Here is a 23,238-nt window from a genome sequence, read left to right on the forward strand (position 1 = left end):
GGAGCAGGGGAGAAGGCGTCCAACTCCGAAACAGAACGGTGTCTCCAGCAAGGACCGTATGTTCCCCTGACGGCCTGTCTGCGCCCAGGCTCCAGGGTGATGGTCACAGTCCAAATGCCTGGAGGGAGAGACCATGTTAACATGAGACAGGACATGCGCTACTGGAGGCTGTTCTCATGTCACGGGTGAAGCACGTTTTTTTCACTTCACACACCGAGAAATGACATTTCCATTGTCCAGAGACATGAATGATGAGCCACTGACTCTCCAACACTGTAGGGATTTCTAGTCACCCCACTGCTCAAAATCTGAGAGTGGAGACCATCTAAGGCTTTGCCAAGCCATGTGCTTGGGGAAACATCCCTCCTGCAACACATCTCATGGAACAAAAACCTGCCTATCATGTGTAGCAGCCGTGTGAAAACACCTGTACATTCCCGGTGGTGGGAAAAACAAACACAATGGTCCAATTCTGAAGGAGAGGGGTGGAAGATTACTTGTTCTAGACACGTGCTCAGATTTGGTCACTGAGTCTGTACAAAGGAAATCGCAGCTAAAAAGGGGGTTTCTGAGACGGACTGTGAGAATTGGGGAGGCTGTCCTATGCAGACAGATGGCAAATCTGGGACTGTTTCATAGAGAGAAGAGGCAGACAAAGGACACAAACAGAGAAGAACAAAATAAAAGTTTGGAACTGATTACATTCCAACTGACATATAGATAAGAGTTGCTAACCAGAAATATCCATAGAGACTTAGTGCTTGAAAGGAGTTCATTCTCTAAAGCGGCAGCAAATTATTAGCACAGCTGATTGGAACAAAAAATGTAAGCAGGGAGCTGACAGTTAAAATTGGGGGCTCTTTCAGAAGAGTGCATTGGACAGCAAAAATTCCTCGATGCTACAGTAAAAAAGCACCAAGTTAAACTTTGAGGCTGCGTCTAGATTGGCAAGATTTTGCGCAAATACTTTTAACAGAAAAGATTTTCTGTTAAAAGTATTTGTGCAAGAGAGAGTCTATACTGGCATGTGCCTTTGTGCAAAAGATTTGCTTTTGCGCAAAAGCATCCGTGCCCAGTATAGATGCTCTCTTGCACAAGAAAGCTGCAATGGCCATTTTAGCCATCGGGCTTCCTTGCGCAAGAAATTAAGGTGGCTGTCTACACTGGCCCTCTTGCACAAGAATACTTGTACAAGAGGGCTTATCCCTGAGCAGGAGCATCAAAGTATTTGCACAAGAACCACTGATTTTGTACATTACAAAGTCAGTGTTCTTGCGCAAATACTAGCGGCCAGTGTAGACAGACGGCAAGAGTTTGCGCAAAATCATGCTAATCTAGACGCAGTCTGAGGGTACGTCTAGACTACAAGCCTCTTTTGAAAAGACATCATCTAGACAGCCACAAGAGCTTCAAAAAAGTGATCTTCAATCTCTTTCAAAAGAGCCTTGTGTGCGTTTAAGAATGCCTTTTTTCAAAACAAAATACAGGACTATGTAGCACTTTAAAAGAGCTCTTTTGAAAAAGGGCATTATTCCTGGTAAAATAGTTTTACCGATTGCAAAAAAACCTGCCACATTCTTTCGATTTAATTTCGAAAGAACAGGGACGGCAGTCTAGATGCAAGGACACTTTTTTGGAAAAAACTCGGTAGTCTAGACACACCCTGATTCAGTGGCAGTGAAGGGCAGGAGGAGCAATATATAACTAATAGGAACAAGGGAGCTAGAGAAGTCATGACATTTGATAAAGAACGTTAAAAACATCAGGGAAAAATCCATGTTTGTAAGGATCACAAAAAGGATGTTATTTGGAACAAAAGAAATCTTAGAAAAGGTTTGGCTGTGTCCGTGAAAGATGAAGGGAAACGTGTTAATGTTGCAGGAAAGTCAGACGTGTTCAAAAAATAGCTCTGTTCTGTGTTTGGAAGGAAGCAGTGGGAGGAATTCATATCACCGGAGGAGATGAAATACTTTGCAGGACAGTGCCAGTCAAGGAGGGTGTAGAAGAGCAGCTACAGGAGAACGTTAGGGTCCTTTTGGAGTACATTCTTCTTTCGACTGAGGAATGGAAACGAAGGACTTCTAAATTGCAAATGAAGCGCTGATTTTCAAATTCCGCACTTCCTTTGCATCATGGATGCTGATTGCTTTTTCAACAAAGGATTTTTCGAAAAAACATCCCTGCGGTGTCGATGCAGTTCTTTTGAAAAAAAAAAAAAAACTTTTTATGAAAGAACACTAAGGCCTGAAAAAATGAGGTTTATAGGTTCTATTGAAAAAGGGTTTTTTCCCCCCGGAAAGAACTGTGTCTAGACCGCTGGGTTTTCTCTCTGAAAAATACTTTGTCGAAAAAGCGATCGGAATCCATTATGCAAATGAAGTGCTTCATTTGCAATTTCAAAGTCCTTCATTTACATTCCTCTGTCGAAAGAGGAATGTCATCCAGACTTACCGACACCAGAAATAACAACCCACCGAACAGTCACCTCATTTGGAACCAAAAGCACACAAATCAGGCAGCAGCCAAGCCAAAAGCAAGCAAAAAGCAAGTGGTGAACACAGGAGAGATCTGTGTTTAACTTTGAAATAGAACAAATGAAGGAAACATTTTAAAGATAAGATATAACAAGACTAGGAAACAATAGAAGACCTGACATGTGATTGGTTAAAAAAAATTCTAAGCATGTAGATGGGTGATGGGGTGTAATTAGGAAGGCCAAAGTGTGTTTGGAAATACACCGAGCACGAGGAGGCGAGGCTGCCTCTGAGCATTCAGACCCGGCTGGCTCCTGAGCTCTTTACTCAGTTCTGACTACAAGGGGAGTTTTCCCTCAGTGGGGGTTAATTAAAGTCCGGCTCGCAGCCCCAGAATCTGGCCTCGTACCACACATCTATTAACCCCTTTCATCCTGACGGAGTCTCTCTGGCACTGAAACACAGCCCCTGGGAACTGGAGGACATTGACCGGAGAGGGGGACGAGGGTATCAAAAAGGGACATTTTGGCCAGTGACACTGGAGCAACCTCATCCCCGGGTCAAGGGCCTGGGATGTTTAATGTCTGTGCAGTGGGCGAAGGATCCCAGACTTTCCCTCTGTCCCCTCACACGCACCGTGCACTGGGTCTGTCAGGCTGTGGAGTCTTCCTCGGGGTCTGGGAATTGTGAGACGCGAGTGTCTTCCCTGGGAACCTCGTTCCGTTCACCTTCTCCAACGCCGCTCTGACCCCAGCATGGCCTGGACCCGCCCACGCCGAGAGCCGACAGCGGGGAGTGCACCGTTTATAACAGATCTCCGTGCAATCCCAGCGGGGTTCCCTCAGCCCCGAGCGGAGACGCAGCGTCTGGATGTAAACAGGCTGGAGATGAGCCCGTCCGGGCTCGTGGGCTATTTATCGAGATTTAGGAGTAAACATCATTTAAGGGCCCTTCCCACAGGGCGAGGGGAACTCCTGAGCTCTGGGCTGAGTCAGGGAGGAATTGGCCGCTCTGGGCATTTGCGTGTGTTTAACAAATAAGCTGATTAGGATGAAAAAACTTGGGGTAATGCTGAGATCTCCATAGGTTCTAAACCTCCGTAAATGCCCAGGAAGGACGGGTTGGTAGTAAGCAGAAGGCTCTGGAGAAAGATGGCTGAACGAGAGATGTGAACTCGCCCTGCAGATGCACAGGGCTGTCGTGAAGGGAGCCGACAGCAGCAGTTCTAATCAGTAGCTGTCACCATTCTGTGCAGCAGACGTTTTTTAACATTCTTCAAAATATCCAGCAAATGGAAGTCACTTGTAACATTTCCCCATTCTAGAGATAAGAAAACCGAGGTGGGGAGAGGGTGACAAGAATTGGCCAAGGCGATGGAGGGGCTGATTATCAGAGGGAGACAGAGCCGAGAGTCCTGCCATTTCTCCCTCACACCAAGAGGGGACCGGACCCCTGCTCTGCTGGGTGGGAGGCACGGGAGTGGCTGGAAGACGCTTGGGCCGGAGAGAGGCACAAGGGCGTTCGAGGGGACGCTGTCACCCCCCTCTCAAGGTGAATCTGAGGGTTTTAGAACATGCCAGGGTGGGGGATCACCCCGCTCCTGGGGAGTGGGAACTCCCGGACTCCACCTCCCCACCCCACCCCGAGACCTGTCCGCACAGCTCAGTGCCTGAGGTCACTGGGGGGACCAGACTCACAGAGGTGACACCAGTAGTGTTCCTGTGGGGAGGGGGCTGCCCAGGGGACAAACACCTCATGGTCCCCCATCTCCGAGCTGCTCTTGAGCAGGGCGGGAGGCCCGGCAGCACAGAGCTTGGGTCGGCATTTGCCCTGGGTTTGTCCCACCCTATGGGGTCCATTTCCTGCCAGTGTCTCCCGGGGAACTGGAATCGGAGGTGCCAGGCTGAGTCAGACTTTCCAGCCCTGCCCCGGCTGGAGAGCGCTTGGATCCCAGCGCTGGGCTCTCGGCCTGCCCCTCTGGCCAACTGGGGATACTTCTCCAGTGAGAAGCACCTGGGTTATAAGCACTGGGAGGAGACTGAACAAATTCTCCTCCCCGACTCCTCCGCTCCGAGCACAACAGAGGTGCTGAGTCCACCTGTGTGCGAGTTACTTGTGCCCTGTAGAATAGCCAGGCTTGGCTTTCTTCTGAAGCTAAAGGCAAAGGGCCGGGGGTATCTAGACTCTCATTTGGGTGTCTCCATCTGGAAACACCTGGCCTATGTCTACACTGGCGCGCTCTTGCACCAGAAATATGCAAATGAGGCTAAGCGTGGAATATCGCCAAACCTCATTTGCATATCTAATGAGCCACCATTTTTGCGGAAGAGGCTCTCGCGCCAGAAGGAGTGTCTACACGGCCCCTTCTTGCGCAAGAAAAACCCTCTTGCGCGATGCCGCCACGCTGATTATTTTCAGGTAGAACGGCATCGCGCAAGAGGGTTTTTCTTGCGCAAGAAGGGGCCGTGTAGACACTCCTTCTGGCGCAAGAGCCTCTTCCACAAAAAGAGCGGCTCATTAGATATGCAAATGAGGCTCGGCGATATTCCACGCTTAGCCTCATTTGCATATTTCTGGTGCAAGAGCGCGCCAGTGTAGTCATAGCCCTGCAGTGCAGAGGCTGACCGGTGGGAAGTGCGGGTCCCCGGGCAAGGGGCTGGGGAGTGAATTCATACAGCTCGGGCGACTGACCGCGGCCAGACAGCACGGCCCTGGGGTCCTAGGCTGGAGAGCGGGGGCACGATTGTGCCGGAGCCTTGGCACCGTGGGTTGGGGAGGGGCTGGCTGTCTCTCGGCGGCAGGGCCCTGGGGAAGGAGTACAGCTGCCCCTGCACTCCGCAGTGCCTGACAGGCCTGTCCCCCACTAGTCCTGCGGTGTGTCTACCCCTCCTGGAGCGCACTCCGGCCTGCCGACGAGGAGAGGAAGGACAAAGGGAGCATCTGTGTCCTGGGATTTCGAAAACGCCTGGGGCTCCTGGAAACCATCATGCTAAGGGCTGGCTGAGGGGGAGAGGGCAGAGCGGTGAGGTCTGGGCAGTGCTGCAAGGTGGCTACCCCACTCCTGCCCTGCTGCCTGAGGGCCGGGGCGCTGGGCCCCCCAACCTTGCCCAGGAACCCAGAAAGCTGTTGCCCACCCCCCCCCCCGACCTCCCACTAACTCCGCCTTCTCAGAGCGGAGGAAGAACCAAGAGGCCTGGTGGAGTCTCCCTCTGCAGCGATGATAACAAAGCAAGAATGTACATTCCCATTTTCAGCCCAACCAGAGTCCTTAAGGGACTTGCCGCCAGACGTCAAACATGCACATGACTGATCATGACTATTCCTGCATGTTTATTACATGGATACAGGAAGTAGAGACTCTGCTCCTGTCAGGTAACTGCTAATTGAACTGACAAAAAATTAGCGCTCTCACAGACCTAAGTCACCACGGGAACCGCAGGAAAAGTCCCTCTCCTCCCACCCCACTCCAAAATCCGCAATGGCCAGGCGTGGAAGAGGTGGAAATGATTCAGGGAGTGATGGGAGAAAGGAGAAGAGCAGGGGACCGCGGAGGGAGGCAGAGGCACAGTTGTGCTGGGCCTTGGTGGAGGACATAGGCCTGCAAAGGTCAAGTTACCAGAAATTCGAAGAGGCTTCCCTATGACAATAGTGCTGTGACGGACCCCCCCCAACATGCTTTATGTAATGGACGTATGGACATGAATCTACGGAACTCAAAGGGTGTGTCTAGACTACAGAGTTTTGTCGACAAAACGATACCTGCGTCTACACTACCGCTGAGTTCAGTCCACATAACGTCAACAGAACTCAGCAGTTTTGTCGACGCTGGTAAACCTCATTTTACGAGGCATAACACCTTTTCTCGACAGAGTTCTGTCGACAGAAGGTGTTATTGCATGTAGGATTGTGTCTAGACTACAGGGTTTTGTCGACAAAGCAAGCTGCTTTGTTGACAGAACTGAATGTGTCTAGACGCTCTTTGTCGACAGAAGTTTTGTCGACAGATACTGTCGACAAAACTTCTGTCGACAAAACCCTGTAGTCTAGACGTACCCAAAGGTGCTTTGAGCGAATTATTTTGTGTCACCCATCGACCCTTATGTCAGTCTGCTGGTTCTCTTTATCTTACTCTGTTGTGTGTGTAACCCTTCTGCCAGGCCGAGTAAATAGCAGCAGCAAGGGCCGGGTTCAGTATCTAGGGGTCTCCTCCCAACGAGGTAATACAACACCGGCTCGAGCCCCCACCCAGTGACCTGGGAAATCTTACTTACACCTCTGGGTGCCTCAAAAGAGGCAATTCTTCCCCTCTCGCAAGCACAGAGCCTCAGTATAGTAGCAAACCTTTAATAACATGAGGTAACCGACATCTGCATTAAATTGGGGAAACACCACAACTCGGATTTACCAACCAAACAATGAGCAAAGGCCCTCCCCCCAGCCACAAATCTCCCCAACGTCCCAAAAGTCCAACACCCCAAGAGTCTCAGCCCTGGGTCAGTGCCGTCCCAGGGTTCAAAAGTCCACCCGGCAGGGTTTCACCATCCCAACCTGGGGGGGGTGGGGATCGATGCACCTTACGTGGCCCGGCGGTGGCTCCGCCTCTCCGTGCCGCCGCCGTCAACGCGAGTCACTCCGCCACACTCCACTTGTCGTCAGGTAAGCCGCCTCCACTGTCCGGCTCCGCAAATCCGCCAACCGTCTCTGTCCACGCTCCGGGCTGCCAGCTGGTTTGCTCCTGCTGCTGCTCCGCCAGCTGCCACTCCTACCAGCCGCAGGCCGCCGTCAGCTGCTCTGCTGTCTGCTCTCAGGTCACCCCGCCAGCTGCATCTACTGTCGGCCTGCGCTTGCTGGTTGCCCCTTGCAAACCGCTCTGCTAGCAGCACAGCGCCAGGCTCCCCTCAGCAACAGTGACTTCAGCTCTCGTCCACAGCTCAGCACACAGTGATTTCAGCTCTTGTCCACAGCTCAGCAACAGTGACTTCAGCTCTCGTCCACAGCTCAGCACACAGTGATTTCAGCTCTTGCACACAGTGATTTCAGCTCATAACAGAGGAGCCTTAGCGCTGGCCCACAGCAAAGTTAGCTCCACAGCTCACAACTAGACTCCTAATGGAATCTAAATTAACTCTGATATTCCACAGTGGAGAGAGGAGGGAGTGCAATCAGTGTTGTTTAGGCCCTCAGACAGGGCCCCACCACCAGGTACCAAGACCTATCCCCAACCTCTCTCAATTTGACTGGGTTTGGAACCCATGCCCCTTGTCTAGCGAGTGCTACTTAGTTTATGGCGAATCCCTCTGTCATAAACAGTTCCACCATTCCATTGTCCTTGATTCGCATAATCAGGGTAACAACACTTTTATCCCCCCTGCCTCAATAACAGAGAGACTGGGGCTCCCACAGTGGCCAAAGTGACGATTTGGGCTGCTGTGGCACATACTAGACAGGGTGGGTGTGTCTATGCAAATTGGGCTCAGCCCCTGAAGTCTCTTTGCACCACTTGCCACAGTTCGCCACTAGATGTCAGGATAGAGTTTACCCTGACCCTGCTTACATGTGTATCACTGGGGTGTGTGAAATTAGACCTATGGCGCAGGGACTACCTTTTGAGTTTCAAATGTGTGAATGGGAGACACGGAGGGTGTTACCTGCAACTTCTTGATGAGCAACGGTTAAACCATCTCTTTTGTCCTCATGTCTGAGCAGTGGTTGGTAGGGAGCAGCCTCAATTTCTTAACCAAAAGAATAGGAGAGCAGAGGCCTGGGTCTTTTGGCCGGGCTGCACCTGAAGGAAGGAGCCGAAGACCCCAGCGTGGGGAGACAGCCTGGTTTGGAGGAGCAGCTGGAAAAGATGCTTTAGGGGGAGTTTGAGTAAGTTTGTGCTGAGGTTTCAGTGGAGAATTAGCCAAGAGCTTTGGCATCTTTTGGTTTGGAACCTACTTTGCTCGGCCTGTTCTCACTTATTGCCACTTCAATCCTACTGCTTGTACCTAATAAAATCACTTTTACTTTCTATCGACCCCAGTGTAAACAATGGTTCCGGGGGGGCGGGGGGGCACCAGTGTGCATATCCCCCGTTTTATTGCTAAAGGGGGCTCACCTATTTCTTTGGGGTCTGATCCCATGTGGGGAGTGCTCGCTCAGGAGGCTGGGCCCCAAACAGCGCTCTCCTTGGACCTGGAGAGGTTCAGTGTCTGTGCTGCTTCTCGGTGGGGGCAGGGATCTCAGCTCGGAGCCTTGTCTGGGGGACACCAGGGAGCTGGCCCAGCAGGTGAGGAGCCCCAGAGAGCAGGAAGGCGAGTGGCAGGGGCCATGTCAGCACCCCAGGAGGCCTCCCCCAAGGGGTCATCTGGGACCGCCCCCATCACAGGTGCACAGACTGATTCCTGCAGTCTGTCGCACTCACACAGTGTGTTACGTCCCGGAAAGCCCTGAATAGCTCTGGAACAGAGCCCAGCCCTTCCTCACCCACCAGAGCCGCACGGGGCCGGGTCTGCCAGCCAGGTCGCCAAGAGAAAGCCTTAGGTCCCTTTCTGAGTTAACAGACGTAGCAGCCTGTCCCGGATCTGTCTGGTCCTCACCCCGTAGATGACAGGGTTCAGCGTGGGGGGCACCAGGAGGTACACGCTGCCAAGGAGAATGTGGAAACGCAAGGGCACATTGTGGCCAAAACGGTGCGTGAGGAAGGAGAAGAGATATGGGATGTAGAAGGCTAAGATGGCACCCAGGTGGGAGCCGCAGGTCCCGAAAGTCTTGATCCGGGCCTCCTTGGTGGGGAGGCTGAAGACGGCCCTGAGGATCTGGGCGTAGGACATGGTGATAAAAAACACATCCACTCCAGTGACTAAGAACACCACAGAGAGCCCATAGTAACTACTGAGGCGAGTGTCGGCGCAGGCCAGCTTCACCACGGCGATGTGCTCGCAGTGCGTGTGAGAGATGATGTTGGTTCGGCAATAGGGCCACCGTCTTGCCAGGAAGGGAGTGGGCAAAGCGAGCACACCACTGCGCAGCACCACGGCCAGGCCTATCTTGGCCACCACAGGGTCTGTCAGGATGGTGGAATGTCGCAGGGGATAGCAGATGGCCACGTAGCGATCCAATGCCATGGCCGTGAAGATCCCAGACTCTATTGCTATGAAGCAGTGAATGAAGAACATCTGGGTGAGGCAGGCGCTGAAATCGATCTCCCTGTAATTGAACCAGAAGATGCTCAGCGTTTTAGGCAGGATGGACGTAGACAGGATCAGGTCGGTGCTGGCCAGCATGCAGAGGAAATAGTACATGGGCTCATGGAGGCTCGGCTCCCTCTTCACAATGAACAGGATGGTGAAGTTCCCCAAGAGGGCGATGACATACATGGTGCAGAAGGGGATGGAGATCCAGACATGGGCCTCCTCCAGGCCGGGAATGCCCTGCAGGATGAAGGAGGAGGGGTTGGTGAAGTCGCTGGTGTTGGAATCTGACATGGAGTCGGGAAGAAGGCGTCCAGCTCTGAGGGAGAACAATGTCTCCTGCACATACATCACATTCCCCTGACTTCCTTTATATGCTCAGGCTCCAGGGTGATGGAGAGACTGTGTTAGTATGTGTAAGATGTGACACTACAAGCACTACTGGAGTCTGGTCTCACGGGTGAAGCAGATGGACTGGCCTTCACACACTGAAAAAAATAACATTTTCATTATTCAGAGAAATGAAGCTCGTCTTGCTTCTATATCAAGCCATGGTATCTGCTTCTATAGCAAGCAGAGCAGAACTCAGCCGAGCCCCACGGTGCAAGGCAACAGCGCCCCCCAGAGTTGACTCCTAACGTTACAGCGTTAGAGTCACAGACACTGGGCTACTGTATATATGATGAGCAGAAATCAGGAGTGAATACTGGTCAGCAATCACCCTTCCTTAATGTAATGACACCCATGCTCGAAGGTCTATACTGTAGGGATTTCCCTAGTCACCCATTTGCTCAATATCTCAAAGTAGAGAAAAGGAAAACTTTGCCAAACCACGTGCCCGGGGAAACATCCCACCTGGACCAAAGACCTGCATGCCTTTTATAGCAGCTCCATGGAAACACCTGTACATCCCTGCAGTGGCAAAAGCAAAGTTCAGATGCCGGAGGGGTGGGGTGAGGGACATCCTGCTCTGGACATGTGCCCTATTTGGTCACACATCTACCCAACGGGAGAAAACTCGAAATAAATTACACAAATTGAGCTATGCTAATTTAAAATGTTTATATATTTATATATTTGTATTTCGTTTAAAAAATTGTGTAAGCCGTCTCGACTATTTTAAATAGAGAGGTGGGTAAAAACATGTAACTAAATGAATGAATAAATAAATAAATCATTGCGCAGCTTGAGTCGAAAGAGATTATTTCGTCTTCTGGTGCTGCCTACACAGCACTTATTTCGAAATAGAGCACTCTTCTCCCAACTTCCCTTACTGAACAGCTAGCAAGGTTTGCAGAAGTTGGAGTAAGAATCCCTTTATTTTGAATTTATTTGGAAGTAATGGGCTTGCTGTATAGACGTGCACTGGATTATTTCGGAAGAAGTGACGGTTTTCTGAAATAATGCTGCTGCGAAGACGTTGCCACAGCTAGAAAGGGGGTTTCTGACAGAACTGATAAGAAAATAAGAACATAAGAACGGCCGTACTGGGTCAGACCAAAGGTCTTTCTAGCCCATTACTGACAGTGGCCAGCACCAGATGAATTACATTCCACATGACAGACAGAGAAGAGTTCCTAACCAGTAATATCGATGGAGACTTAGCACTTGAAGGGGAATCATTCCCGAAACGGCAGCAAATTTAGTTACGACTGGTCCTGCTTTGGGCTGGGGGTTGGATTTGATGTCCTCCCGAGGAAGAGAAATCCTAGAAAAGGTTTAGCTATTTCCTAGAAGGAGAAAGGAAACTTGTTGTTGTTACAGAAAAGACTGCTGGGTTCAAAAACAGCCATGTTCAGCGTCTGGAAAGAAGCAGTGTGAGGTACTTATGGCACATGAAGTGGTGAAATAGTTTCCAGGTCATTCCGGCTACATCTACAAAGCAGCTTTGTTTCTGATTCACTGATGTTATTCTGAAATAACATAGCACACGTTTACACTACAAGCAGTTATTTTGACATAATGTCAGAATAATGTCGAGCTGGAGGACTTCTTACTCCAACTCCTGTAACCCTCATTGTACGAGGAGGAAGGGAAGTCGGAGGAAGAGTGCTCTAACTCAGACTTCTTGCTGAGTTGACAGCACGAAAAGCCAAATTAAGCTATTTTGACTTCAGCTTTGCAACTGATGTAGCTCAAGTTAGAATCATAGAACCATAGAGCTGGAACAGACCTCAGGAGGTCCTAAAGTCCAGCCTATTGCCCAAGGTAGGACCAACCCCAACTCAATCAACCCAGCCAGGGCTTTGTCAAACTGAGACTTAAACACCTCTAGGATTCCATCACCTTCCTAGGGAACCCATCCCAGTGCTTCACCACCCTCCTAGGAAAATAGTTTTTCCTAATATCCAACCCCACTGTAACTTAAGACCCTTGCTCTCTGTTCGGCATCCGTCACTACTGTGAACAGCCTCTCTCCAGCCTTCAGGAAGTTGAAGGCTGCCATCAAATCGCCCCTCACTCTTCTCTTCTGCAGACTAAACAAACCCAAATCCCTCAGCCTCTCCTCATAGGTCATGTGCTCCAGCCCTCTCATCATTTCGGTCGCCCACCGCTGGACCCTCTCCAATATGTCCACATCCTTTCTATAGTGGGGGGCCCAGAACTGGATGCAATACTCCACGTGTGGTCTCACCAGAGCCTAATAAAGGGGAATAAACATTTCTCTAGATCTACAGGCAATGCTCCTCTTAATGCAAATTAATATGCCATTCGCCTTCTTGGCTACAAGGGCACACTGTTGACTCGTATCCAGCATCTCATCTACTGTAATCCCCAGGTCCTTTTCTGCAGAAGTTGCCTAGATTATTTTGGCTTTACCTCTGCTGTGTAGATGTGCTCTCCCATTTGAGGATTTTCAATAGCATGTATAGCAGAACATTAGCCTTACCAACACCAGAGTTACAAACTAACCAAAGCAATCACCCCCACATCTCGTTGGGAACCAATAGTACACAATCAAGTAGCATCAATCCCCCGAAATATAAAACATAAAATAAAAACGTAAATGCAGGGCAGTTGTATGTTAACTTTAAAGTATAACAATGAAGGGAATGTTTTAAAGAACAGATTTAACGAGGCTAGGAAGCAATGGAGAGGCTGGTATGGGATTGTTTTTAACCAAACAAGGAATATAATTAATGTCAGCGAACAAGAGGGCTTATGGAAAACCGCATGTGTCTAATTCCATCCTTTGATGAGAGTAAATGTTTGGCTGATTAAGGGAACTGCGCGGACGCACAATTTGATTTCTGAGAGGCATTTGATTTAGTAATGGAAAACATTCAGGGGAAAAATGAACATTGTACAGTATCACTGGAATGGAGGTAAGATGGACTAGACCCTGGCTCACGGACAGATCTTGGAAAGCTGCTGTCAATGCGAAATTGTCAGTGAACAGGGCTATTTCGAGCAGGGCTCTGCAGGGATCAGATCTCGGCCTGAAGCTGTTCAGCGTTTATGATCACCGATCAGGAAGCAAATAGGAAATGCCTGTGGAATCATTTAGGTGCCAAAGACTGGCAGAGCAGTGACTAGCCGACGATGAATGGAGTCCAATAGAAAACGATCAACTCAGAACTGGAAATGTAGGCCTGGCCCACAGACTATAGCGCTGTGTTCCGGAACACAGGGACACAGAGAAGTTGGAGCAGGGGAAGGATTACAGCTCTGCACGTGGCATCGGTGCAACCGACTGTGTCCTGTCCTGGGGTTGAAAAATTGGAGACAGTGCAAAAAAGAGCCACAAAAATGACTGGAGGCTGCAGAAAGAGACTTAATGAGCTTCTCCTACTTTTGTCATCAAAAGACAATCAAGTGAGATGTTCATGAGGAGAAAACCATGGGTGATAAGGGCTCTTTAATCTTGTGGAGAAAGCCAGCGCACATCGCAGCGGCTGGAAGCTGTAGCCAGACAGGAACCCCCCTTGTAACATCCATTTTTGCTTGCCTGGAGCATGCAGGGCACACAGAGCAGAAGGCCCAGGCTGTGTGACCGTGAATGGCTGTAAACAGAGATACGCCAATTGCTGACCAAGAGGCTGCCAAGGCGTGCCCTTGACTCAAACCCATATTGATACGAACACACAGCCGCCCGCGGGGGGAGGAATCTCTCGCCCAGTAAAAAAATGCCTAGTACTCACAATTTAGTTCTCTCTCTTGCAAGTGTAAATTAACTTGAAACTTGCTTGTAAGAACTGGCGCCACGAAACGGACCAGTACAATTTGGCCTCTTAGATAAGAAAGAGGATACGGGCCCCCAGGGGTATATAGATGGGTCCAGCAGCACATTTTCTCTGAGTGTCAATCTACCATCTATCTGCTGGTCGGGTTAGGTGTTTGATCTCCCAAGGTTCCAAGGGGATGCCCACCTCGTATTCGTCTTTCCTAGGAATTGAGAGACCGGCCCTGGCCTGACACGCTGGAATCGAGAGGCACAGAAAGGTGTAAAAATTGTACTTGGATGTGGTACTTTGTCTTAAGTGTACACATAGACTTAGAGCTCTTTAAAGATTAAGCTGTCACTTGGTACCATTATTTCTATTTTCTACCTTTATTTTCTTTGTAACCATTTTTAAAATCTGTATTTGTTAACAGTTAAGAAAGAGAGCAATAGCCATTGTAACCATATGCTTTTATAAGTCTTTTAATAAACCTGTAACTGTTTAAGCTTTAACCTGACTCCTTCAGTTGCTGTAATAGAACCAAACACAATTTAAAAGAACTTCAGTCGGTCATAAAGGGACAGGCATAGGAAGAGCTTGGGCGTTTGGATCTGTGTCACTCCCAGGTGACAGATCCGTTGGGGCACTTTTCAGCCTTCCCTAGGCTGCCCGCTGCGAAGGAACCCCTGTGTTCTAGCAGCTAAAATCTAAGGTGTAATAAGCTCTTCCTATATAACGGGGCATCTGTTGGCCTGCTGGCCACCCTCTGCGATGGGACCCCGGTCCTAGAAGTAAAGACACGGACGTTAAACCTTTTCTCGAAAACATACACACACACACTGCCCTGACCGTCGGCTGACAGAATCTAAAGCCAGACAAATCCCAGCTGGAAAGAAGCACAGACGTCACTGTAGACACTACTTACATGGCCAGCAGAGTTCTCTAATCAGTGTAGGCAATCCACCTCCCTGAGAAGTAGTAGCCAGGTGGATAGAAGAATTCTTCTGTTGACCTCATGCTGTCTGCACTGGGGTTAGCATGCTAGAGGTACATCTCACTAGGCTAAGCTTGCTAGAGCTTTTGGGCTGTGGATTTTTTTATTGCAAAATAAAACAAAAATAAAATGTTCTTGTGGGTTGCATTAAGGAGGCAAAGCGAGTAAGTAGCAGGACATGATAGTATTCTTTCGCTCCTTGCTGCTCAGAACTCAGCTGGAGTATTGTGTCCAGTTTGGTGCACCAAAGCATTGTAGGGATGTAGAAAAAACTGGGAAAGATCCCGAGGAGAAAGAAATTTAGTCCAAGGGATGGACTAAAAACCATATGAGAACAATGGCTGAAGAAGCCGGATAGGTTTAATTTAAAAAAGAAGAAAGTGAGGGGAGACACGACAGCCATCTTCAGATACTCGAGCAGCTGAAAGAAAGACCCCTTGCTGGGCCTTCTCGCTCTGTGATTCAATGATGCAAACTCCTATTGGAGATCAGGTTTCAATGAAACACAAGTTACGGAGTCCAGTACAGGGGTAACCGGGTGAAACGTAATGGCCTGTGTTATAGAGGGGGTCAGACTGGATGATCGGATGCTCCCCTCTGGCCTTGAACCCTATGAATCTGAATTAAGAAAACTAGATCTGGCATTTGCGTTCACCCTTTTCACAGCCCACGAACGAGGGAGCATTCCATTCCACTGATGGGCTGAATGGATAAGACGGATGCAGTACAATTATTTACAGTATACCGATTTGACCAGTGGAACCCCTTGCCACTGACAGTATGGCAGAAAAGAGCTTAGCTGAATGGCATTCTCAAATGGACAGGCCATTAAAAACGGGTCTGGCAGCAGCATCTTTTGCTAAGGGGTCTGACAGCTTCAATTAGAAAACCTCATTGTCAGTTGCTTATCGGTTTGCCAATCTATACGCTTTGGGGCTAAAATGCCCCACCCTGGGTGTAATCTCAGGAAGACTGTCGTAACGGTAAGAACAGGACTGCCTGCTGCTTTGCCTTGGGAAAGTCCCGGGCCTGAGAGTTCAGCTGACTTCTCAAATGAAGCCAGGAGAGACGATGTCTTGCCCACGAAGAGAAGTTCTTTGGATGGCCCCAACGAGAAACCCATATTTCCAGCAGAGAAAAGTCACAAAACCCTACCCCCCCACCCCCCCCGACTCCTCCTTAACAGCCAGAGACCCGGGATGCAAGAGGAAGCCAGACTACCTCTGAGCATTCAGACCCGGCTGGCTCCTCAGCTCTTTACTCAGTTCTAACTACAAGGGGAGTTTTCCCTCAGTGGGGGTTAAGTAAAGTCCCGCTCGCAGCTCCAGAATCTGGCCTCGTACCACACATCTATTAACCCCTTTCATCCTGACGGAGTCTCTCTGGCACTGAAACACAGCCCCTGGGAACTGGAGGACATTGACCGGAGAGGGGGACGAGGGTATCAGAAAGGGACATTTTGGCCAGTGACACTGGAGCAACCTCATCCCCGGGACAAGGGCCTGGGAGTTTAATGTCTGTGCAGTAGGCGAAGGATCCCAGACTTTCCCTCTGTCCCCTCACACGCACCGTGCACTGCGTCTGTCAGGCTGTGGAGTCTTCCTCAGTTCCTTGGACTTGTGAGACGCGAGTGTCTTCCCTGGGAACCCCGCTCCGTTCACCTTCGCCCACGCCGCTCTGACCCCAGCATGGCCTGAACCCGCCCACGCCGAGAGCCGACAGCGGGGAGTGCACCGTTTATAACAGATCTCTGTGCAATCCCAGCGGGGTTCCCTCAGCCCCGAGCGGAGACGCAGCGTCTGGATGTAAACAGGCTGGAGATGAGCCCGTCCGGGCTCGTGGGCTATTTATCGAGATTTAGGAGTAAACATCATTTAAGGGCCCTTCCCACAGGGCGAGGAGAACTCCTGAGCTCTGGGCTGAGTCAGGGAGGAATTGGCCGCTCTGGGCATTTGCGTGTATTGAACAATGATTGTTTATTGGGATGAAAATCTTGGGTTACTATGGAGCTAAAATGCCCAGGAAGGACAGGTTGATGGTAAACAAAAAGCTCTGGAGAAAGATGGCTGAGGAGAGATGTGAACATGCCCTGCAGATGCACAGGGCTGTCGCAATCAGTCGTTTTAATCAGTAACTATCGTCGTTTTGTGCGGCGGCTTTTCTTTTAAGCCCTTCAAGATACCCAGCAATTGAAAGTCCATCCCCATGATAGACATAGGGAAACTGAGGCATGGGGGCGACATGACTGTTCCAAAGTCACACAGAGATTGAATGTCCGAGTGAGACAGAACCCAGAGGTCCTGCCTTCCCTGCTGTGTCACCACCATTTCTCCCTCATGCCAAGAGGGGACCGGACTCCTGCTCTGAGAGGCCTGTGTGTTGGCTGGGGGGCAGGGGAGTGGCTGGAAGACACTGGGGCCAGAGAGAGGCACAAGGGCGTTCGAGGGGACGCTGTCACCCCCCTCTCAAGGTGAATCTGAGGATTTTAGAACATGCCAGGGTGTGGGATCACCCCGCTCCTGGGAGGTGGGAACACCCCGGGCTCTGTTTCCACTCACAGAGACCTGCCAATGCATCACTTGGGGGAAGCGACTCACTGGAGGCGACATGAGCAGTGTTTCTGTGGGCAGGGGGCAGCGGGGGCCACGCCAGGGCCAGAGGCCTCATGACCCCCCTCCCTCACCTAACACTGCCCTCAAACATGGGTGGAGGACAGAGCCTAGAGCAGTATTTGCATTGGGTTTAGTCTGCAGCAGGCTCTCCCGGGGGGACCTGGAATCGGAGGTGCCAGGCTGTGTCAGGGTATGTCTACACTACAAAGTTAGTTCAAACTAACAGACGTTAGTTCGAACTAACTTTCCTAGGTGCTACACTAGCGCTCCGCTAGTTCGAACTTAATTCGAACTAACGGAGCGCTTAGTTCGAACTAGGTAATCCTCATTCCACGAGGATTAAGCCTAGTTCGAACTTACTAGTTCGAATTAAGGGCTGTATAGACCCTTAATTCGAACTAGTAGGAGGCTAGCCCTTCCCAGCTTGCCCTGGTGGCCTCTCTGGCCAACACCAGGCAAACTCTACTGCCCCCCTCCCGGCCCCGGAGCCCTTAAAGGGTCACGGGCTGGCTACACAGTTTGTGCCAGTTGCAAGGCTGCCAGCACCCGTGCCAGCACGCTCAGCAGCTGACACCCATGAGCCAGCCACCCGATGACACCCAGCCCTCCACTGGAGGAGCAGGTCCATGCCCTGCGAGGCCACTTCCAGAGCCTGCTCGACCGCTTCCCAATTCCTCCTGCTCCCCCTGCTCCCCCTCCTGCTCCCCCTGCTCCCTCTGCTCCTCCCCCTGCTCCCCCTGCTCCTCCCCCTGCTCCCCCTGCTCCTCCTCCTCCTCCTCCCCCTGCTCCCCCTGTTCCCCCTCCTGCTCCCGCTCCTGCTTCCTCCACACCCCCTGTCCCTCCTGCCCCACCCTCCACAACCATTCCCCACCGATGTCCCCGGACCCGCAGTGTTGCGAGACGGGAGAGGCAGCCGGACCCCCACCCCTGAGCTTTCCTTTCCCTTCCTCCCTTCCCTCCCCTTCCAGCTCCCTCGTCCCAGGTTTCCCCCTCCCCTCTCCCACCCTCATTCCTCCCTCCCCCCACCCCACTTATGTTAAATAAAAAGACATTTTTGTTTGAAAAACAGGTGTCTTTATTTGACAGTAGGTAGGGAGGGGAAAGGGGGAGGGGGTAGGGTGGAAGAAGGCCCCAGTGGGGCATGCAGGGAGAGGTCAGTCCTCCTCTTCCACCAGGAAGCTCTCCCGCAGGGCTTCCCGGATCCGGACGGCCCCCCGCTGGGCTTCCCGGATGGCGGCGGTGCGGGGCTGACCGTAGTTGCCAGCCATGCGGTCAGCCTCAGCCATCCAGGCTGGCAGGAAAGCCTCCCCCTTTCGCTCACACAAATTGTGGAGCACACAACATGCTGCCACCACGGGAGGGATGTTGTGCTCGGCCAGGTCCAGACAGGTGAGGAGGCATCGAAAGCGGGCTTTCAGTCGCCCAAAGGCCCCCTCCACCACGATGCGGGCCCTGGTCAGCCTGGCATTGAAGGCCTGGCGGGAGGGATTGAGATGCCCCGTGTAGGGCTTCATCAGCCACGGCTGCAGTGGGTAGGCGGCATCCCCCACCAGGCACACGGGCATGTCCACGTCCCCGACCCTGATGTGGCGGTCGGGGAAGAAGGTCCCGTCCTGCAGCCGCTGGCACACGGAGGAGTTGCGGTACACCCGGGCGTCGTGTGCTTTGCCGAACCCGCCCACATTAATGTCCATGAACTGTCCCCGGTGGTAACACACGGCCTGCAGGATCACGGAGAAGTACCCCTTGCGGTTGACGTACCGGGGCGCCTGGTGTTCCGGGGCACGGATGGGGATGTGCGTCCCGTCGATGGCCCCCCTGCAGTTGGGGAAGCCGAGGGCGCCGAATCCCCGGATAATGGCGTCCGGGTCGGCGAGGCGGACCACCCTGCGGAGCAGCACCCGGTTGATGGCCTTGACCACCTGCGGAGAGAGACACAGCAAAGCACCAATCAGTGGGGCGCCCGGGTGGCTGGGAGCGTGCGTGCCCTGGCAGTGCCCCGCGCCCCACTCCCGGTAGCAACCCCCCTGGCGGCGTGTAGTACGGCCGGGACAGACCAACCCCTCCGGTGCAGGGCGCTTTCGCCTCCTCCCGCCCCCCCTTTGTCCCTGGGGTGGCCCATCCCCTCCTTGCAGCCCCCCTCGTTCCCCCAGCGCAGTGGCCGACGAGTGCCATACCTGCATGAGCACCGCTCCGACGGTGGACCTCCCCACGCCGAACTGGTTCCCGACGGATCGGTAGCTGTCCGGCGTGGAGAGTTTCCAGAGGGCGATGGCCACCCGCTTCTGGAGGGGGATGGCGGGCCTCATGCGAGTGTCCCTTCTGCGCAGAGCAGGGGTGAGCCACTCGCAGAGCTCCAGGAAGGTGTCCCTCCTCATCCTGAAGTTCTGGGTCTACTTTCGGTCCTCCCAGCGCTCCAGGATGATGCGGTCCCACCAGTCGCTGCTGGTGTCCAGACGCCAGATGCGGCGGGGCACGCCGGTGCCGGGGTGCCGCCGCGGCTCCTCCACGGCCCCCAGGGCGGCCAGGCGGAGAGGCAGGGGGCTGACGTGCACCAGGTGGTGCCAGGCAGCCTCCAGCCATTGGTGGCAGGCTTGCAGCAGCAAGTCCAGAACGTGCACCAGAAGGTGCAGGGCGAGCTCTGGCTCCATGTTGCCACCTGTGGTGGCCCCCCCGAAGGGAAGCACCGACACAGACAGGCACAGAGACCAACGCTTTGCTGTCCCTCGGCGAGGTTGGCAAGCAAGGAGGAAAAGCTGAGAACTGGCTGTCCAGGGGGGTCCCTTTAAGCACGAGCCTCAGATAGCCTCAGACAGCAGCCACACAAAGCAACTACTGACCTGATGCCCTGCCAGAACCAGTTTCAGCTGCCCTTAAATGCCCCCCTGCGTCCAATCAGTGTGGACGCGCTAGTTCGAATTAGTAAAACGCTAATTCGAACTAGTCTTTAGTTCTAGATGCGTTAGTTCGAATTAGTGCTGTAGTGTAGACGTACCCTCAGACTTTCCGCCCTGCCCCGGCTGGAGGGCACTTGGATCCCCAGCGCTGGACTCTCTGCCTGCTCCTCTTGGGGGTATTGATCTGAGCAGAGCCCCTGGCAAGCAGACAGAACAGTCTCCTGTCTGTGGTTATGTCTAGACTACAATGATCTAGCGGCAATTTTGCATACCTCTTGCCGAGAGTTTTTTCGGAAGAGGCTTGGTCTACACAAGGCCAAATTTCGGAAAAACCTCCTCTTTCGGAAGAGCCCTTCTTCCTCAGGAAACGAGGTTTGCAGGGCTTCTGAAAAAGTGTGTCTGCTCTTCTGCAAAACAAAGCGGGCACGTTCCCTGGATGCAGCAGAATTTTTCTGGGATATCTCCGGTCATCCTGGGAAAACCCCGTAGTGTAGACACAGCCACAGTGCCGAGTCCACCGGCGTACCAGTCACTGACACCTTGGAGTTGTCAAGCCTGGGTTGATCTTTGTCTGTAGCTAAAGGCGAAGGTCAGGGGGCTCTGACTTGTATCCTCCTGGTGATTATTTAGGGTCACTATTTGCAGCGTGGAAGCCTCTAGTGGCCCTGCCCCATTTCAGGGTCCCTTGTGCCGGGCCCTTCGCAAACACGGAGGGAGAAACAGCCCCCGCCCCACGGAGCCCGTCAATCGCATTAGGACAGGACACAGCTACGGGGTGTAACAAAGCAGGCAGGGGCAGGCGGGGAGATGGGGCAGTAACAGCAATGAGGAGGGCCGGTCACAGCAGCTGCTGGGTGGGTGTGAGCCGGCCGCAACGCACAGCCCTGCCCTGGCTGTGAGAAGTATGTACTGGGCCTTCACGTGTGCAGTGCACGTGCTGGGGAACTGAACTGGTCTGGTGTGAACAGGTCGTGGTGCGGCAGCGCGACCAGACACACAGCGGGGTAGCAAGACCGCCCCAAGTGGGCCCCCTCTGCCCCAGCTGTCCCCCACCTCTTCCCATCACGCTGTCTCCCCACCCGGCCCCATTCCGCTCTTGGCCCCAAGCCCCCTTGCTGAGCGATGTGTCTGAGGGGACTAGCAGGGGCCTGGCTCCCGCAGCAGGGCTCAGCCCTCCCCCACTCACCGGCGGTGGCGGGAAGCAGAGAGACCCAGCCCTTGCCTGCTCCCCTGGCTCCCTGGCCTGTCACATCTCTTCAGCTCCGCTCCTTCCCCAGGGCCCTGCCCCCAAGAGGCGTCCTTCAACAACCCACAGTGCTGAGGCTCCGGTCAAATCGTGCCCCAGCTCCCCAGCCTAGGACCCCAGGGCCGTGCTGTCCGGCTGTGGTCAGACTCCCGAGCTGTATGAATTCACCCTCCAATCCATCCCTCCCTGGTGGCCAAGAGGACTCTGCCCAAGCTTTTGTAATTGGAGGGGAGGTTTTCCTCCCACATCAAGAAAAGAGAAGAAAAGAGAAGATTGAGGGGGGACATGAGAGCCATTTTCAGGTATCTAAAAGGGTGTCATAAGGAGGAGGGAGAAAACTTGTTCATCTTGGCCTCTGAGGCTAGAACAAGAAGCAATGGGCTTAAACTGCAGCAAGGGAGGTTTAGGTTGGACAGTAGGAAAATGTTCCTAACTGTCAGGGTGGTCAAACACTGGAATAAATTGCCTGGGGAGGTTGTGGAATCCCCATCTGTGGAGATATTTAAGAGTAGGTTGGATAAATGTCTATCAGGGATGGTCTAGACAGTATTTGGTCCTGCCATGAGGTCAGGGGACTGGACTCGATGACCTCTCAAGGTCCCTTCCAGTCCTAGTATTCTATGATTCGATGATTCTATCAAACAAAGCCAGCTTAGGACAATGGTAGAAAATGGATTTATCGAGTACGGAAAGGCAGCTTCAAAGGGACTGTGCGTGACAACCAACTGGCCAAAGATGGCTGTCTAATAAAGTCCCAGACTAAGGGTACGTCTAGACTACATGCCTCTGTCGCCAGAGGCATGTAGATGAGGCTACCAGACATAGTAAAATGAAGCGGCAATTTAAATAATCGCCGCTTCATTTAAATTTACATGGCTGCCGCGCTGAGCCGACAAACAGCTGATCAGCTGTTTGTCGGCTCAGCGCGGCAGCCATGTATATTTAAATGAAGCAGCGATTATTTAAATCGCCGCTTCATTTTACTATGTCTGGTAGCCTCATCTACATGCCTCTGTCGCCAGAGGCATGTAGTCTAGACGTACCCTAAGTCTTATACAACGAATAAGTTTGGAACCAAGCTATATCTCGGCCTGATAGTACCAGCCACTCCTACCACTGCCATCCGCAGGCTGAAATCCCCGTTGGCCTGGGACCAGCACTTCCCACCGGTCAGCCTCTGTGCCTCGGGGGGCCTCCAGGCGTTTTGCTGTGGCGATTCAGGAGGCTTGGCGATGCCACTGCCCTCTTTATCATTTCTTCCATATGGCAGGAGCCCTTTGTGCCAAGCCAAGTCCCCGGCCCATTTTGTGGAAAAATACAAGAGGTCAATGGAGTTCAGTGCCGTGTGGATTAGTCACATGCCCTTGCATGGGCTGCCGAGACGGGGCAGCCAACCTACCCCGGCTGACTGATGCGTTCCCAGAAAGGCCCTTCGCTGCTGACTGGACTGGAAGTATCTTGCCTTTCAGGTGTCATCCTGGAGCAACCATATAGGAAACAGCGACAAAGAGCCCGTGTTCCCAACTCCAGATGCATGAAGGAGACGGGCCCGCACACAGGATAATCATCCTCGGCAAATCGTAACTTTCCCAGTGACTCCTCAGGTGGGAATCTTCATCCGGTGGGCATCACGAGTGAGCCCTAGACATGGTACGCATCACAGCGGTACGGCTGTGA

The 23,238-nt window shown here is 52.4% G+C and overlaps 1 protein-coding gene across 1 annotated transcript; it reads right to left on the reverse strand.

The window, feature by feature from the left end:
* Positions 1–8,995: 8,995 nt before the first annotated feature.
* Positions 8,996–9,943, reverse strand: LOC142818197 (olfactory receptor 52E8-like). Its single transcript, XM_006126308.3, has one exon. It carries the CDS (start codon positions 9,941–9,943, stop codon positions 8,996–8,998), a length of 948 nt encoding a protein of 315 aa, XP_006126370.2.
* Positions 9,944–23,238: the final 13,295 nt, after the last annotated feature.

This window comes from Pelodiscus sinensis, chromosome 1, assembly GCF_049634645.1.
Source record: "Pelodiscus sinensis isolate JC-2024 chromosome 1, ASM4963464v1, whole genome shotgun sequence".
Lineage (NCBI taxonomy): Eukaryota > Metazoa > Chordata > Testudines > Trionychidae > Pelodiscus > Pelodiscus sinensis.